The sequence below is a fragment of the Manis javanica genome, chromosome 4, assembly GCF_040802235.1.
Source record: "Manis javanica isolate MJ-LG chromosome 4, MJ_LKY, whole genome shotgun sequence".
Lineage (NCBI taxonomy): Eukaryota > Metazoa > Chordata > Mammalia > Pholidota > Manidae > Manis > Manis javanica.
The window spans coordinates 11,494,154-11,512,506 of record NC_133159.1 but is presented as its reverse complement, the minus strand read 5'-3'; the positions used below and the strand labels follow the sequence as shown (position 1 = coordinate 11,512,506).

At 48.7% G+C, this 18,353-nt stretch overlaps 1 protein-coding gene and 1 long non-coding RNA gene across 3 annotated transcripts in view; both read right to left on the bottom strand.

Moving 5' to 3' along the window:
- The window catches only part of PLEKHM2 (pleckstrin homology and RUN domain containing M2), a 35,239-nt gene extending 24,416 nt beyond the window's left edge, over positions 1 to 10,823 (bottom strand). The window contains exon 1 of one of the 2 annotated variants that reach the window (XM_073233255.1): positions 10,633 to 10,823. In XM_073233255.1, the coding sequence (XP_073089356.1) occupies positions 10,633 to 10,692 (60 nt within the window). In that variant the 5' untranslated portion in view covers positions 10,693 to 10,823. The remainder of the gene's footprint in view (positions 1 to 10,632) is intronic. The other variant, XM_036999540.2, reaches the window with a different exon arrangement.
- A 2,930-nt stretch (positions 10,824 to 13,753) lies between these two features.
- Positions 13,754 to 16,090, bottom strand: LOC108383583 (uncharacterized). The gene is made up of 3 exons (XR_001849810.3): positions 15,838 to 16,090; positions 14,574 to 14,644; positions 13,754 to 13,875 (listed from the first exon to the last, which is right to left on the bottom strand). It is a non-coding gene; the product is annotated as an uncharacterized lncRNA (long non-coding RNA).
- Positions 16,091 to 18,353: the final 2,263 nt, after the last annotated feature.

Sequence of the window (18,353 nt, the reverse complement as noted above, 5' to 3'; positions counted from 1 at the left end):
GCCACTACAGGACTGAGCTAGGCCTGCTCCCCTCCAATACCGCCCCCGCAGGCCCCCACCGCTCCCCACCGCTGCCCTGCTTAGCACACACGAGCACACACACTTATGATGTAGGAGAAACCCAGCTCTCTTTGGCTGCCCAGGAGGGACGTTGCCAGGTAATAGCAGCCGCCCTACTGGCTCCATGGAGACCAGGTATATTTAGACCACAGGACGTTTAGAACAGCCTCAGCAGTCCAGGTCTAGGAGGTGAAAATCCAAGAGTAGAAAATACCCAAACTGAAGGAAGGATGGATTGCACCTGACCTCAAATGACCTTTTTTAAAAATTAAATCAATGATGGCCCAAGTTACATGAGCTCAACTCAAACTCCGAGCCACCCTGAGCCGCAGGAGCCTCGGGGCCACCTCTTATGAGGCTGCCTCTCACCTGGCCTGCGGCAGGTGCCCTACAGGAGAGGGATGAGCCTTGTGGGGCCGCTGCCAGACTTGCCTTTGGAATTTGATTCACTGTGTGGCTGCCGACGAGTCAAACTGCCCCTGTGGTCCTCACGGATGTTCACTCTTCCCTCCAAGGCAGACCCGCAGAGGACAGGCAGAGGTCAAGCCACGTGATGCCACCTGTTACCTTTGGGGTCAGGATGTCCCCAAGCCTTGATGCTGGGACCTCCCCAGAGAGAGGGACCCTAAGAGGGCTCGTCTGTATCAGAGACAGCTGGAGAAGGGTTGGTATGGTCAGAGCTCCCCAGTCCTCTTCAGGGAGGCCACCGAACAACCTCCCCGCCCTGACCCTGCACCAGCAGTCTGCACTGGCTTCAGGCACATATTCTCAAGGATTTGAAGGAAAGGCCAGCACTCAGCATCCGTCCCCTCAAAAAATAAACAAGGAAACAAACAAATAAACAAATAAGGCAGGCAGGCTGGAGTCTCTGAAGTTTTAGCAAAGCTTCTAAAGAACAACCATGCTTGTTTTACATGATCTAAGGGTGTGGGATTAATGGGATTAATACATAAATCAAGTAATATAGGAAGCAGATGTACGAATACATATGACCTGATTGTTTCTCCTACAACTCCTGATACATGATCAATAACAGAATGAGTAAAGATAAAACAGTTCCTATAACTCGTGACCGCGCTCACATGGTGTCGGTGTCCATGAGGAGCATCACGCCCTAGGGCTGGACTCAAGGTCAGATGACTGTGTGTTGGTCCTGTGTTGAACCCCCTACTCAGAATTCTTTGGATGTTTGAGTTCATTTGCTCAATAAATATGAGGAGTGCCTTTTTGGCATGACTCTTGCGCTGTTACGCCTTCAGTCCCCTGGCTGGTCCTTTCAGATCTTCGATGTCTCATCGCGTCTCCCCCCTTATCTGCAGGACAGAGGCAGAGAGGGGACCGACACAAGGGACAGAAGGCCACTGCCAATAGCACTTCTGTAGAGAATCTCCAGTGGAATTGAAGACAAGGCTGGGTGCTGGCCTCGTGGAAGAATTTCAGAATCTAAAAGCAGAAGAGCCCTTAGAAATCACTAGTTACAAAGCAGTTTCCTGGGGCCTCTTCTTCAGGAAGGTGTGTCAGGGGAGCCAGAGTGAAGGAGAGAGGCTGTCAGTATATGTGTTCAAGATAAGAAAAATAACCACTTAGCCAGAACCCTCCTTATGCAGGTAGACACACCAGGGCCCAGGGAGGTAGAGACACTTCCTGTACCTCCCGGCTCTGTCCCGGGGCCCTTCTGCTTTACTGCAGAGCCCTGGCCAGAGACGCTCAGACACCAGAGAGGCAGCTACTCCTGGAGGCCAGCTGCTCCCATCCTGCCTGGGGATGAAGCAGTGGCCAGGGGCACCTGCTGTGACCATCTAAGAAGTGCTCTGGGTCATTCACAGGACTCCATAGCATGGGAGGTGGGGGCTGGGGAACTGAGGCATGAATGTACTAGTCACTTCCTTCCTAGACAACACGAGTGTCAACAGAGGTGTAGGCCGACGGGGTGTCCACTGCCCACACCCCACCCTCCAGGCAACTGCAATGTTTCTTACTCTCCTAATTTTAAAATCCCTAACCTGAGACCCCCTCCCACCTTAGCGTGGTGATGTTTCCTTCCCAGTGACAACCAGTTACAGCAGAGTTAAGTGCTGGAGAATCCAGAAATCACCCACGCACAAAAACCAATCAGAGATCCTGCAGTTCAGAAATGCTCAGCCTGGTTTCTTGGTGGGCACGAATGCCCCTGCCCAGGAACAGCTTGTGCCCAGGCTGGGTGGCATCCTGGGCCTGACTGGCACCCCCACACGTACAGTCCTCATAAAGGGTGTGCTGTTTGTTTACCATGGGCGTACGTTGTTCCTAAAGCAAGTTGGGTGAAATCAATGCTTCTTAACCATCCATTTGCCACTGAACACACCCAGTTACATGGGTTTCTTTCCTCCCTCCTGAATGACTCCTCATTGGCCCCTCTGCTGGAGAGCTGCCAGGCTCCCTGCTTTACTGGCAGCCCTGCTGAAAGATATGGAGGGAAAGCTGAAAAAAGCAGGAACTTGAACTATCCGTGGATTCCATTTCCTCTGTGCCTTCTTTGGGGTGTTGGAACAATGACAACACAAGAGGACTGGCCTAGCTGGGCACAGATCTTTAGGGTAATTTGACAGAATCATGATTTCTAAAGGCGGTTAGATGCTTCTCCTTCCCGGGAGGGGAGTGTCCCAAGGCACTAGGACGTCCTGCCTCTGGACTCAGCATAGAACTGGACCTCTTATGAAGCGACCAAGGACTCCTTTCAAAGTGGGAAAGAAAATACTTAAATGGCTCTGCCAAGAGGTCCCCAGGCAAACACCAGGGTCCCAGAAGCCAACCAATGGCCTGAAAGAACATGCAACACACAAGATTCTGCCCCACACTTCGACCACTGGACTGGAAGCAGGAACAGGCGGAATGCTCTTCGCTAAGACTGAAAAAAAGCCTTATTTTCATCAGTCTTTCAAAGCCTGGGAGCCGTCATCAGCTCTGTGTTCATCTTCCCCTTCCCTTTCCTCTGCTGTCCCTGCAACATGACTTCATGAATGCTCTCCTCGCCCAGACAACCATCTCATTCCAAGGAAACGGTCATCAAGTCTGTCTAAAGGGAGGACCTTGGCCTCCAGTCCAAGGCCTGTGCAATACAGTCAGAGACTTGAGAGGCTGAAGACGTAAATACAGGGTTAGGAGGCATGTCAGGAACTCCGCAGATCATAAACCGATAACGGTTATTCGAAGGCATCAGGGAGGGCCTGCGATGCACACCTAACCCACTGTGATTTGTTTAATGCCTGCTGCTCTTCTGGAGTGTAAGCACAAGGGGGCAGGGGCTTGGCGGGTTCCATTCACCCACAATTCCTGGTGACTAGGAGTCCTCAGCACGTCAGCTCACTTGACAAACACCGGTTATGTGATCAGGTGGTTTTAGGGAAGCCTGACCTGCAAGACTGACCCGTGGAGACGGGCTGATGGCCTGTTATAATTCAAGACAGACATCATGGAGATGCAAACGGCTCACAGAAATGGAGAGCACGAGCCAGAAACGGGTCAAATCCAGTGCCGCCCCCTTGGCGTGCATAATCCTGGGCAGGTTGCTTCTCTAAACTTCGTTTCCCTCGCATGTTAAATAGGGATCATGATCTACTCTGCAAGTTTGCCGTGAGTGTGACTGAGTAAATGTGCGTGAAGAGCAGGTGCTGAAGACAGTAACCGTAAGGGCTCCTCTGGTGGTTTTACTCCCCTTCCTCTCCGTGCGTTTGGACGCCTCACGCCCCACTGCGTGCCACCAAAAATAAAGAACCCTGGGTGAGTGTGACCAGAGGTTACTTACAAAAATTAAGTTTGGAGATTTTTGTGGATTTCAAATCCACATTAGTTTTTTTCTTGTTCTCATCTACGACTGAGTTTCTTAGAATCTGTTAGTTCCGACTCTTTAGTATGGTTATCTGGGGAGAAGGGGAAATTACAGGAAATGAATACCTTCTTCCTAATGTATTTCTATAATGTTTGTAAACACTTACAAGCAAGGGGGGTGGGGAAGATAAATTACAAATATATAAAATGGAGGAGGATATCTACGTGGCAGGGCCAGCTGCTTTGCTGGGGGCGACACAGAGGGGACACTCTCAGGACCCAGGTGGTTATAACAACCAAAGATCAATGACCTGACCTTTCAGCTCCAGCCAAATGGACTCTCCTGGAAACTGTCCTTATTTTCCTGCCTCAAATGGAAGTTCTAGAATGTTCGCACCTTAAGCAAGCAGCAATAAGGAGGAGGATAGAGATAATAAGGAAGATCCACCCAAACTAACCAGCCTGCTGCCTGGCTGAGAGTCCCATGGGGAAGAGCTCTGGGCCCAGAGCTGGTCACTCCACATCGCTCTGTGGGGTTCCAGGTCTCAAGCTAAGAAACCTGCTTTACCAGGAGTGAGGCCACCCAGGAGAGCTTTTTATCCTAATGGAGAGAAGCCCCATTGCTTTCCTTGGACATAAGGGCACTGCCAGCTTTGGGGGCATCCTCCTCCCGCCGTGGTGGTGAGTCCTGACGCCCCAGATGGGCACTGACGACTCGAGGAGGAAAACAGTGCCTTCAAGAGCCGACCTTCTTCCCACACTCTCAGTGCCAGTTCCTTTCTGTCCACATGAGAACAGGTCTTGACCACTCTGCCCCTTACTCAACATCAGTTTTTAGACCTACATTTTTTGTCAGCTGGCACATTTTCAATTCTGGTGGGAATTTCTTTTCCAAATGGGCTTTGGCTGGAGGAGTTTTGAGGGGGACCCAAAGGAATCACCATGGCTCTGTCTCAAACTGGGGAGTCTTAACTATGGCTATAGAGTGACCACAGGGAGACAGCTGGTGCCCCCACCCGCCAACGGAACAGGAACAGGGGCCTGCTGTTGCCAGATGGCGCCCTGTCTGTCTAACTCACGTGCATGCGAGCTTCTGCCTGGCCTCCAGTCAGAAACAGGGCCTCTCAGTCTGGGTGGGCCTACTGCTAGAACCAAGCCATAGAGAAAAGGGGACCCAGGGTGTTGTGAGAGAATGGAAAGGCCCACAATGCCACACAGCTTCAAACAGAGACCTCACGTTGGAGAAGCATTTCGTAAAACAAGACCCGTATCTTAAAACTGAGCGGGAAAGGGTTCAGAGAAAGAGGTTATCGCCTCTCCACTGGATCTAATTATGGGCCTGGGTTGGGTCACTCACGGGCTCAGGTGCACACTTACTGTGCCTCTTGCCTGGGGGCTTCGGGTCCCTCACATCCCCCACTAGAAGCCTCTATTCTGAGAGAACAGGAACAAACAGCTACTGCCAACACAAGAGCAGGGGCAGGGGAAGCAGTGAGCACAAGCCACCCTGACTCCTAGAACTCTGGATAAGAAAACGTGTATGTAGATGTTATTTTATATAGATCTCACCCAGGTGACCAGGTCCTTAGGGATTCTCAGAACTCTTAAAGAGTTTTTCCATGAAGTCAGAGAGAACAAAACTATTGATCGAAACCAAATGGTCAATATAATTCCCACATATATTTAACTACTCTCTAGAAAAGAGCTGCTTTAGCTAATTTTTAAAGTACTGGCAGATCTAACTCATCTGAAGGGGTGGAAAATCGGAAACAAAAGCACACCATGCAAGCCAGCCTTCGAGCCGCAGCGTCTGGCGAGGACGTCCAACAGCTGCAGCTCATTCGCCGGCGCCAGTGGACCTGCCCCGGGAGACCCCTGCAAAAGGCAGGCTGTGCCTGGCCAGAAAGAGCCCCTCACTCAGAGCCCAAACTGGCACGGCAGTACATCCACCCTAGATGAGGGCCAGAGACAGAGCTTAGGTGAGAGGCGGCTGTCACGACCCGGAACATTCCCTGAGCGATGGTTACTTTATTGAAATTCCCTTATTACCCTGTTCAAGGGGAGGAGAATTGGGGCTGAGAAGATAGAGAGCAGGAGACACTGACTTTTATTTTACATACTTCTGAGCTATGTCTGTGTTTTTAAGACAGGTTTTTAAAACTTTAAAAATTGTTTTTAAACAATTTACGTTTTCTTAGAACAATGTCTCCTTCTCTTGTCCTAGTCTGTGTCTGTCGTTGCATGCCACGTCACCTCCTTAGGCCGGTCTTCCCTGATCACCTCCTCCGCTGCGGACTCCCCTGCCAATTCTTTACCACATTTTCCTGCCTCATGCCTTGGTAACACACATCACAATCTGAAACCACCTTTGCATGCGTTTGTCCACTAATTCATCCTCATCTCCACCTGCTGGAATATCCGCTCCATGTGGGCAGGGGTCTTATCTGCTTACTACCACCCTCCTAAGGCCTTGGACAGCGGGGACATGTGGAAGGTACTCAGTAAATATTTTTTGAAAAACTAAACACATGGACATGTGATGGGATTTACAAATGTCCATATTCATTCCACAAGCCAGGTATAATGTGCAAAAACACAGTAACAACAGAAATTTTATAAACTGTAAGATGGGTATACCAATTTCTCTGAAAGTGATCCCTAGTCCACCCTGCATGGGCTTTTGTGTGTGCACACATGTACATGTACGAAGAACAGCCTGCTACCTGTTTTTGTAAATGAGGGTTTATGGGAACGCAGCCATACCCAAGCATGTACGGATAGTCTGTGGTTGCTTATGACCCACAGGGCAAAGCGGAATAGTGGCAACAAAGACCAGATGGGCTATAAATATTTACCATCTGGCATTTTAAGAAAAAGTTTGACAAACCCTGAGCTTGAAGACTGTGACTGAAAACTGCACAAGAGTAAAGCGCAGTGCTTACACAGACCCTTACTAGTGGTAGTGGTCACTAATATTCTATCTAGGCCTTGTCATGTGCTAGGTATTGGGCCAAGTGTTTTAAGCATATTACCTCCTGTAATTTAATTCTCACTACAACATTATGAGTAAGTTCTCACTGCTGAGTTAATAGGGGTCCAGTAATTTGCCAGGGTTGACAAGGTCAGTGACAAACCCAGAATTCAAATCCAGCCCCAGTTCCGGGTACCCCAGAAGCCTGTGTTAGTATCCACCATGTTGTACAGCCTCCACAGAAAGCACTTTCTAGCCACATCGGGCAGAAGCCTCAGCACCCCGGGACTGGTCTGTCTCCTCACTGTCCTCAGAAGACCATCTGGACATTCCCGCTTCCTTGGGGATGTTGAGGCTGTTCCTTCTATCTTTAATACCTGCTTCTTTTTCTCTGAATTCTACCAATTTGCCAAGACTCAGCTGAGCCCTCCCTCTCGGAGACCTTCTCCTTGCCCTAGATATTTTTATAACTCTCTCTCCAACCAAACTATTGGAGCGCAGAGGCTGCTGCTTCTAGCAGAGAGCCTCTGTTAGCCTGCAGAACACCCCGGCTCCTCAAAACAAGACCAAACCTTTATGAAAAGCACTGCCTCCCCCTCCTCTGGAGAACACGCTATTTGGTAGAACCTCATGCCAATGCAAACTGCCAGCCCTGTCTTTGACTTGGACATGGCTCTCTATTAACAACTCAGTAACCACAAGCTTTACTATCTGCACCTGGGGTGTTTCTGATTCTCTCTCCCTTTCATATGGAATTTGGTTTTCATTGTTATCATTTTCTTCTGATTGTGCTATTAATTCCAATTCTCTCTGAACCCCCAGGAATCCTGCTGGAATTCCCATCTGAGCACAGGTTCCCTTGTTTGTCCGTAGGACAACAGCCATCTCATTTCTCTAGTGTTACAGTGTATGTTCATCATCATAAAATCCCGATGTGAAAATAGCTAAACTCGACAATACTGCTTGGGAAGAGTGGTTCCATTTGGGCACGCAGTTTCTGGAAGGAGAACATGGGCGGCTTCTTGGATGAAGATGTTCTTTTCTTGACCTAGGAGCTGGCAAGTGGATGTGTTCACTTTGTGAGAACTCCTTCAGCGTTACATTCAGGAGTGTAGGAATATTCTATTTTCTGTAAGTATATTCTAGTCCAATAAGAAGTTCTAAAATGCCTTTTGCAAACATACTAATGTGCAACTGGTCTTTTTTTTGCAGAAATGCACACCTCATTTTCTTCATGCAACATCCTTATAAAAGGATTGGTAAGACCATTTTACTAGCCGTAGGATGGAAGAAAAATGTGAAGCAATTCTCAAAGTGCCGTATAACAAATTTGGGTAGTCTGGCGTTTAAGGACAAATCTGATCTCAAGACTGCTAGCCCTCACTGCCTACTGCTAATCGATTCCTACGAGAAGCAGATGCTCTGATTGAGAAAACCAAACGCACGTCATGAGGCAAGGAATCAAAACAGTTCTCTGAAACACAGCATACAAAGGAAGTGGGTAACAAGTCCAAATGGTGACATTTAACAACCTTTCAGTGGTCAGGCACTTGGCCATCTTCAGACCTTGTACAAGTAAGGAATTGGCTCTACCACAAACAGAAAAAGCTTCAGCTTTTGTTTATGTCCCCCCAAATTCATATACGTATGCTGAAATCCTAACCCCCAGTGTGATGGTTTAGGAGGTGAGGCCTTTGGGAGGTGAGTAGCTCATGAGAGTGGAACCCTCAGGGATGGGATTAATGTCCTTACAAAAGAGGCCCAGAGCGCCCCCTTGTCCCTTCTGCCACGTGAGGACACAAGGAGACGTCAGCAGTCTGCAGCCCAGAGGAGAGGCCCTCGCTAGAACTCAACCACACTGGCACCCTGTTTTCAGACTTCCAACATCTAGAAATGTCACAAATAAATGTATGTTGTTTACAAGCCACCCAGTCTATTGTAGTTTGTTACAGCAGCCCAAACAGACTAAGACAACTCATTAACAATGGGTCAAGCACAGACTAAACACTCTATATACATACTCTCATTAAATCTTCACATCAACCCTAATTTTACCTTTGCTTCACAGATGAGAAAATAGAGACATAGGGAGGTGAGTGAAGGTTAAAAGGTTACAGGGTTATTAACTAGCAGGGCAGATTCAACCCAGGCAGCCAGAACTCCAGAATCCATGCTCTTAACCATGATGCTAGATACGCCTTTGGTTGTGATGCACCCAGGGACGGGTTTCCGACTTCTAGTGTGTGACTGACACCGTCTGGTGTGCATCACAGCTCAATAAAATGTGCTTGTTCAAATACACAGAATTAGAAGAATCTTGACAAGCATACCCAACTCCTTCGTAAATGGCAGCCTGATTTACAGAGTGGAGTTCTACCTTCAGAAAGATTTATCCTAATAGATGAGTGTCCATGTCTACCTTTTTTCTACCTGGGTATTTCCACCTTATTTATGGGAAATCCAAAGACAAAACACTTGGTCTACCTGAAGCCACAATCAGCCCAGATGAGATTAGAAGGGTCAGCAGTCTTCCTTTCTTTTCCATTACGAAAGATGTATTGCTTTTTAGCAAAGTACTTGCTCATCCTGCACTCCTTGAATAAGCAAAAACTGTGGCCCAATTGCATGGGCAGAGCTCAAGAAAACTAAAATAAAGAAAACTTGTGTTGGATGTCTGTAATGGTATTTTTGACTATCCTTTTAAAGAAACATTTTGGTAAGAGCATTTTGAATCTATTTTTCTTTTCAAGCCACGCTGACCTTTACAAAAGGTAAAATTGCTCGCCTATGTGTCTCTTGAGGAATTTAAATGGGGGAAAAACAATCATTTAAATATAATGGTTGATTTAATTAATTCTCTTCATTTTGGCTTGTTGAGGTAATTAAAATACTCTAATGAGACTTTTCCCCCACCTAAGGCATCTTCCCGCCCGCCCCCACCCCCCAAGTTTCTGTGACCATCAGGTGAGACAGAAATTCAAATCTGGGGGAAAAAAATCAACAACATTCCTCAAATGATTGTCAATCCTGGTTTGGTTTTAGGGGAGTTTGAAGTCTACCTTCTAGCTCAGGACCCCTTTTCAGATAAGCAGACTTCCTCACACGTATATTCTACACACCCTTAATAGGTAATATTTTTTCTACCTAGAATTAGCATAATGATCTCTACTACAGGGGGCCCCAGACAACCAAGTGTCTGTGGTGTCACCAAGTTCCCCGGGTCACCATCCAAACGGCAATCCCCGGGCACTTCAGGTTCTCGGTCAAAGCTCTGAAATAAGCCTCCTCAAAACTGCCAACACTGAGCAAAATCATGCAGGGAACTTCCCAGGACCAGAGGCAACGTGACCCAGAACTGGGCAAACCGGAGCTGCTTATCCGCGGCGTTGCCCCGGCTGTGGGGCTCGGCGAGGCCGCCCGGGGATGCGGGGATGCCGCCCGGGGATGCGCGGCGGCCCGAGGTCCTCCCGGGTTTTCCGCTGCTCGGGTGGGGGGTACGGTGGGTCGCGGCCGCCCGAAGTGACACGGGGCCCCCGGGCCCGGCTGGTGGGACCTCTGACGATGCTGACCTCAACTTTGTTCTTTAAAAATAGCTCGGCCGCCGCGGCACTCACGTGAGCGGCCCCGCTTCCCCTCCGGCTGCCGGGGCTCCCGCGGCCCCCCGTCCCCGGGGTCGCAGGGGGGAAGGGCGGTGTCCCCGCGCCGCGGGAACAGGCGGGACCCCCGGCCCGGCGGAAGCAGGGGGCGCTGGCCGGGGTGGCGGGCCCGGGCCGGGGGGCGCAGGCCGCGCTCACCTTCTTCACCGACAGCGAGATGTTCTCCAGGATCCGGTCCTTCACCTCCTGCGGCTCCATGGCGCCGCCGCCGCCGCCGCGCCGCCGCCGCTTCCCGCGCCGGGGGCCCGGGGCCGCCGCCCACCGCTGCCGCCGGCCGTGCGGGGGCTCCGTCGTGCCGGCCGCGGGGCCCGGCGCCCGCCGCCCGGCCCTCGCCTCGCGCGGGCCTCGCTCCGCCGGGAAGGAGGCCGCGGGCTGTGCGCGGCGGCGGCGGCGGCAGGAACTGATGTCAGGCGGGGCGGCGCCACGGCCGGCGGCCGGGCTGGGACGCGGCGCCTCGCCCGCGCCTGGCGACCCCGGGGCCCCGCGGGCACCCCCGGGCTCGGGCCCGGGCGCCCGGCCCTCGCCAGCCCACGACCTCCGGCCTCGGCCCAGCAAACCGGGGCCCCCGGGGCTCCCCCGGCGGCCCCGAGCCCTGCCGCCCGCTCCGGCCGGGGACCCTGGAGGCCCCGACGGACCGCGGGGCCCGGACGCCCTCTCGGCACCCCCCGCCTCGCCCCCGAGGCCCCCACCATGCCGGCCCCCGCCCCCCAGCCCAGGGTCCCCGGCACCCCGCCTCAGCCTGCCCTCTGCGGAGCCCGGCCCCTGGCCCCCCGGCCCCCCGACCCCCTGCCCGCGGTCCCTGCCCCCCTCCCCCCAGGCCTGAGCTGCCAGGTGGTTTGAAGTCGGGGCCCACAGCACCCCCTTCCCACCTCCAGAACTCACCCTCTGCGCGTCACCTTCAGTCCCAGGGCCCCTGCCCAGCCTCTCCGTCTCCCAGCTCCTCGGCGCGGCCACAGGTCCCGGGGCCCCGACCCCCTCAGCCCTGAAGCACGACGCCCCACATCCCTACACACACCCCTCTCCAAAGTCACCGTCTCTTAAAGCCACCTCCACTTTGAGTTCTCGGTCTCTTACCTGGCTAACGACTCATTTGGCCCCCGAATAAATTCATTCCTGATACATCCATTACTCCCCCCCCTTTCCATTCTTTTTTTTAAATGTCAATATATATTCATTTTATCATTAAAAAAAACTGAGAAGGAATTGACATTTCAGGTGCACGAAATGAGTATATATAAAAATAATGCATCTATGTGTGTATATATATAAACTATATATATAAATATTTGTCCCCTCTTTTTATTCTTAAAATACCCCAGTTCCTAATCTCTGCTGACCACCCCCTCTCCCATTTTCCCTCTTCCGTGCTTAGGCTACCCCTCCCTCAGCCTCCCAGACCTGGTCAGCCTGGTACCCACCTGAAACACTGATTCTAGGGCTTATTCTAGATGGGCCCCCTCCCACACCCCAAACACACCCAAAAGATGCCTTCCCATCCCTCAGTCTCACCAGAGGAGACCCAAGATGGTGGTTATTTTGTTTTGCTTTTTTGTGACTGCATAAGGGAACAAAATCATGTGTCAGGAAAAGAAAAGAACAGCTACTTGTGAAACTCGGATTGGACGACTACTTGAGAAACTATTCTATTACCACTTCAGGATCAAGGGCAAGAGTCCTTCATTATAATGATGATGGTAGGTGCTGAGTACTATGGGCCATGCACTGAACTAAGTGCTTTACATACATGTGTCTCATGTATCCTCACAAAGCACTTCTTGTACAGATGAAGAAACTCAGATGGGGACAATTTGCCTAAAATCATAAGCAAATGGTAGAGCCCAGAAACCATTTGTATCCTCTTCTGAGCCAAAGATCCCTTTACATTTCTTCATAGTACTCATAGGAGCTTGGTCTATAACTCTTTAGGGAAAACCCTCAGCCCTAAAGCACACCGCAACAACGCCCCACGTCCCTTTACATTTATTCATACTACTCATAGGATGAGTCTCTAAACCCAGGGCATTTTCTTATGAAAATGTGTTCTGGAAAATAAGAGAGAACAGCCTGTGTAGAGTGACAGGTAGAATGACAGGTGGGAATGGAGGCTGCAGTTGCTGGCCAGGTAGAGAAAAGGCCGAGAGCAGAGGACACATTACTTTGAATGAGGAAGGCAACTGTCAGGTGTCCAAAGGTGTGTGTGGCAAATAGGAGGAAGCTGGCTTGAGTGACCAATCTAATAGCCTTGGTGTGCTCCCGGCCCACTCCACCCAAGCTAGGGCCTACATGACCAAACTTGTTATCGGCTGCAACTCAGGTTCCTGAGAATCCATTCAGCCCACAGCAGAACCAGTGAGCTTTGTGGTTCTTCCCTGCTGTTTAATAGCAAGTCATTTTTGAGGCTGCACCTTCTGCTGGGCACCACCTTCTTATAAATGGCTACTTGAGGCTTGGGCACATGACAGCCTCAATGGATGTCTTTATTGCTTGGTGGTATACCTATGATGTACGAATGCGGCATTTCTGCATATTGTTTTCACCTTCATCACTGGGGGATGGGCACAGTCAACTTTTTATAATATTCAACAGGAACGTACCATCTCACTGCCTACTTAATTCCTAAGGTTTGCATAGGTATGTAAGTGGGTGGGAGAAGAGAGGCACATTTTACTCTCACAAGACTTCTTGAAGGAAGGGGAGGGGGCCAAGTATGTGTTCACGGGCAGGTAATTGCCCCATGCCCAGATCTCAAATATGGAATCCATCCTTGCCTGTCAAAAACAAGGCAACTCAGAAACATAAAAACAAACAAACAAAAAACTCAGGATGCCTATCAATCTTGTTATTGGGAGTCCTGTAAACTCAACCGAAGCTCATTTATTTATTGCTCAAGACTTTACTGAGCACGTGCAAAGTGCATGAGATTCTGAGGCATCAGGAGTCAAAAGCCTCAACTGACTCATGCTAAAGCCTTGGGCAGATACTCTTAGTTTCCAAACTAGTGACAAAGGAAAAATGAATTTTGTTCTTCTTTTTACAGTGTTGTCGTCACCTAGGTCTCCCACTGTTAAACTCCATCAGATGAGGGAACCACTTGGAAAAGCAGATACGATTGTAGAGACACCACAGATTTGGCCCATGGGTCTCCTTTACTCTTCTTTCCAAAGGTGTGTACTGCCTCAGAGAGGAAAAAGATAGGAAAAGATTCTGTCACATCCTTAAAAGGTCATTGGTCATGACTGTTAAAAAAAAAAAAAGAAAGGTGGAGGATAGTTTAAGAGACTAATTCCTTCCTTTCCCCAAACTCCAGGCGAATATATTTGCATTTCCAAAGGAGGGAGTAAATATGTCCTTGGCCGTCAGGCTGGTAAAGTTGATCTCCACCTGAGAAGGAGAGATAGGAGGGGCTGGTTGTACGTAACAGCAATGCTCCAGATTCCCATGCCTTCACTCCAGCACCTACAAGTACAGACCATCTTTAACACTAGGACCGAGTAAACCAAAACAAGGCAGCTTTAATCTAGATGATCTTATTTTAAAGTGTTACAGTTCCCTCCTCTTTACTGTCCAGTCAGCAAGATGGGTTGAAAATTGGGACATTAACCTCCTAGCTTAAAAGCCTCCACTAGCTTCCTGACATAGCATGTGGAATGACATCTCTACCCTTTTCTTTGGCCTCCAAGGCTACAGCTGGTCTGATACAACCTCTCTCCATGACTCATCTCTCAATTTCTCTGCTGGTGTGTGCAGGCCCCACAACCTTTTGTTTCTCAAACATGTTAGTGCGTTCACCTCTGAGGGTCTTTGCAGGGTTGCTCTGCTCCATTGTAGCAGAGGCCTCTACTGCTCCCTGAAACCTGCTCTCTCCACAGCGGGAACACTGTAAGCCAGGTACAGGGCTAGACTACATTCCCCAGCCTCCTTTGCAGTAGGCATGGCTATTTTATCTGCTCTCGAATGGAACGTGAACAGAAATAAAGCAATCCACCTCTAGGCTGGGCTTCCAAGAGAGTGGATATTCCTTCTTCACGCTGTTTCTTCTTCCAGAAGGTGAAATGAAGCAAAAGGGGTGTCAGACTTACAAGATGTGAAAAGCCTGGTTCCCTGAATCATTGCATGGAGTGCTGCCCTTCAAGCAGGAACTTGTCTTGGACTGTAACACAGGCAAGATAAAGACTTTTTTTGCAGTGAATTATTGACATTGTTGGCCTCTTTGTTCCCTCAGCCTAGCCTAACACAATATATCCTAAATCCTCACTTAGCAGCAGCCTTCTTGTCAGTCAGGTCTCAACTTAAATGTCAACTTTCAGAAGACCTTTCTCCTTGACTACTCAACCCTAAGCAGCCTCTAGGCCTATCCAGCATGCCAATCGACTACCTGGCATTTTCTTTGTTTGTCGTTAACTCTTCAAAGAGACTGCTATAGTGTAAGCTCTAGGGGAACATATCTTTGCTCAGTTCTTGCATGCTGTATTCACAGCACCAATTCAGTGTCTGGCACATGATACTCAATGTTTATTGAATTAATATCTTCTGACTGTTAATTCAGTAGAGATGCAGAAAATTTTTTTAGCTGTCCACAGAAGTGAAAGGACAGAAGAGAACTAGGGCCAAATAGAAGGCTGCTTCTCTTTATACCTGTTTTGGGCTTTTCTGTTTTAGGAAGAAAATGGATGAGGAACTATGGTCAACGTCTGTACAATCACAGCTGAGAGGTGCTGTTTGCCAGTGTTCCAAATTAGTCTTCTATGTGGGTTAATATGGAAGCCTACACACTTACTAACCTCAGAATGTCATGTCTTTGAATCTTCATTAAGCTCAAACTCAGCAATCATCCTGGGCTAGAGCCCCTAAATTTGCAGTCTGACTTCAGTGACCTGGCTGGGTTTCAAGCACAGTTCTGCCAGTCAGTCCACCTACAGTACAACCCCTTAGGGCCTCTGAGACGAGAAACAGAGGCAGCGTGATGGTGTTACCGGTGAACTCAAGGCACATCCAAGTGCCCCTGTGCACTGAGCACAGTCTTAGGTACTGTTGCTACAGTAGCGAAAAGGACAGATATAAATCCCTACCCTCATGGAGCTTATGTTCTAAGGGGGACAAACTTAATAAAAAAAAGACACAGCAGTGAAACACAGAGTATGTTAGGTAGTGGTCAGTACTAAGGAGAAAAATGAAGAGAAGTGACATAGGAAGTGGAGGCACATGGCTTCGATTTTACTGAAGTAGCCAGAGAAGCCTTTCTGAGATATTTGAGTAAAGACCTAAAGGAAGTGAGAGAAAAGGCCATGACAGGGTCTGGGGAAAGAGCATTCCATAAGGAAACAGCAAATATGAAGACCTTACCAAGCATGGTGAATTCAGGGAGTTGACGTCAGAGAGGTAGACAGGACCCACGGAAGGGTGCTGAGAGGTGTGATCAGGGTTAACAGGCCCATCCTGGCTGTGCTGAGGACAGAATGTAGGTAGACATGGACAGGAGCAGGGAGACCTATTGCAGCAACCCAGGTAAGACGGGATGGTGCCTGGGACCAGGGTTCTAGAAATGATCAGCTTTCAAATGTACTTTGAACCGAAGCCAGCAGACTTTAGGATGCGTTGTGTTGCTTGTGAAAGAAAGAAGTAAAGGTTTCGAGTGAGCACCTGGAAAGCTGAAGTTGCACTTACTTCTTGGGGAAGACTGTGAGAGGGGCAGGTGGGGGGCGGTGGAGTTCTTTTTGCTCAGGGTACCTCAATTTCAGATCCCTGAAGTCCAATAGGGGAAAGGTTGGCTTTTAGTAGCTTTCTAGGAGGAACCAAGCCACTCCTGCTCTAATGTCTTTTTCTGGGACAAAATGCACAGGTAAGGATTGGTGACGTTGGCTAGTCCCATTAGTACACCACTAGCTCTGACCAGGGATGCGGGATCTGGGGATGATTTAGCCCTTTTCTGTAAGGTGGCGATATGCTCTGCTTACTATGTATTTTAATTTTAGCTCTGTGTTCTTTTTTCAGTTCTTATGTTCCTACTTTTGTATTTCTACTTTTAAATGTATACCCTATCCTTTCATTTCCTCCTCCAACCTATAGGCATATAGATTCCTGCCATAAACCTCCCAATGCATTTACCTTCCTGATAGTTTCTAAGTTTATATATTAACTCCTCACAATTTCTACCACTTTGAGTACTAGAAGTCTCATTTGAAATGAAATTATCAAAAGATTGAGATCTGAACAAGAGCAAAATAATTACCTCTTGCCTCCAACTAGAAGTATCCTTTCCTCCCATCGTTCTTTTTAAATAGATAAGGAAGTGTAACAGAACAAGGGGAGATTTCCCCAAGCTACTCCCCATACAGACCAGCTGGTACACGTACATTGAAAACCTTTCATATTAAGGCCCCACAGCACAAATCCACAAAGGCAATGACTCCACTTGGTTACCACCCCAGGATGTTTCTGAGTTACTCATAAATCTCAAAATGATTAATAAGTCACTTTAAATTTAAAAAAAATTAAACACAGACACACATCACTTAGAAGCTCTGAGACAGAAAAGTCCCGAACCCTCAACAATAGGAAACCAATTCTCAACAGTTCAGAATGAACGGTCTCAGCTGTATTAACTGGGAGTCAAAACGAAGACTGTTCCCTGACCAGACATTGAGAAATGGGTATTTTCTGTGAGGTGAAAACTGGGTTAGGTGGTTTCTTCTAACTGGGCCCGGAGCTAGTCTGCGTTTCCCCACCTCTCCTTCAGCTAGGTGTGGCTGGCAACTGATTTTGTGCGAGAAGTGGTATATACCAGTTTCAGGGCCGGACAGTGAAAACTGCTCAAGCTTGATTCTCTCTTCTATCATCTTCCAGTTGAACACTGAAGGCGAGGGCAACCGTGAAAGCAGGTGAAAATGGCAGAGTTGCTGCTAGCCTGTTTCTGGAATGATAGTAGGAAGTGTCTTCCTACCTCTGTGGACTTGGACCCACATTGGGTTGTTAGTGAAGGAGAGGTAAGGTTGTATTTTGTGAAGCTACTGATATTTGGGGTGTGTTACAACAGTTAGCCTATGTTAATACAGAAATTGGTACTGAAATGGGATGTTCACCAAAAAACCTAAAATAAGACACTGTCTTGGGGGTCAAGAAGGAAATAGACATAGGTAGGGTAGAAAAATAGAGACCCATGTTATTCAGGGGGCAAAACATCTGGTAAAAGTATCTCCTGTGGCAACTGGGAAGGTTGATCATATTAACTACATAGCCTGGAGCTCTAGTCTAAGAGGATGGGTTGAAGACTCATGTTCTGTGTCGACTTTTACATCATAAATATCTGAGAAAGACTGAAGCTTAGGGAAGAACTGGCTCATTGTAAGCAGAATTGAAAAGGAATAGAGCCAAGAAACTTGGGGCCTTGAAGGGTTGAAATGTCCTTGTTTTAGACTTAAGGTAGTAAGACATGTTTGAAATAGACTTTGAACACCAAGGCCTAGTAAGACTCAGCCCTGTAGCAAAAATCATAAAGGTTTTTACATTCAAAACTATTTCAGATGAACTCCAGATAGATACCTTTGAAAGCAGACTGGCAGTGAGAAGGCAATGAAATAAACCAGGCTTGAGGACTGTGTATAGGGAAGAACCGTGGTCACTGACATACAGAATTGACTGGAGCAAATAGATCAGAAGCCTATTAAATGTTATTATTTTGCCAAAGAAACAACAAATCCAGATTTCAAAAGACATCCTTTTCCAAGCCTTTAGCCAGCCCTCAGTCCCCCAGACTTGGACCAGCGGTGAGCTGAGAGAGCAGGACTAACTCCCAAGGCAGGCGGACTGAACACCTACCGCAGAAGGGGCCGGGGACAAGGGAGAAGGGAGTTCCTCCCCAA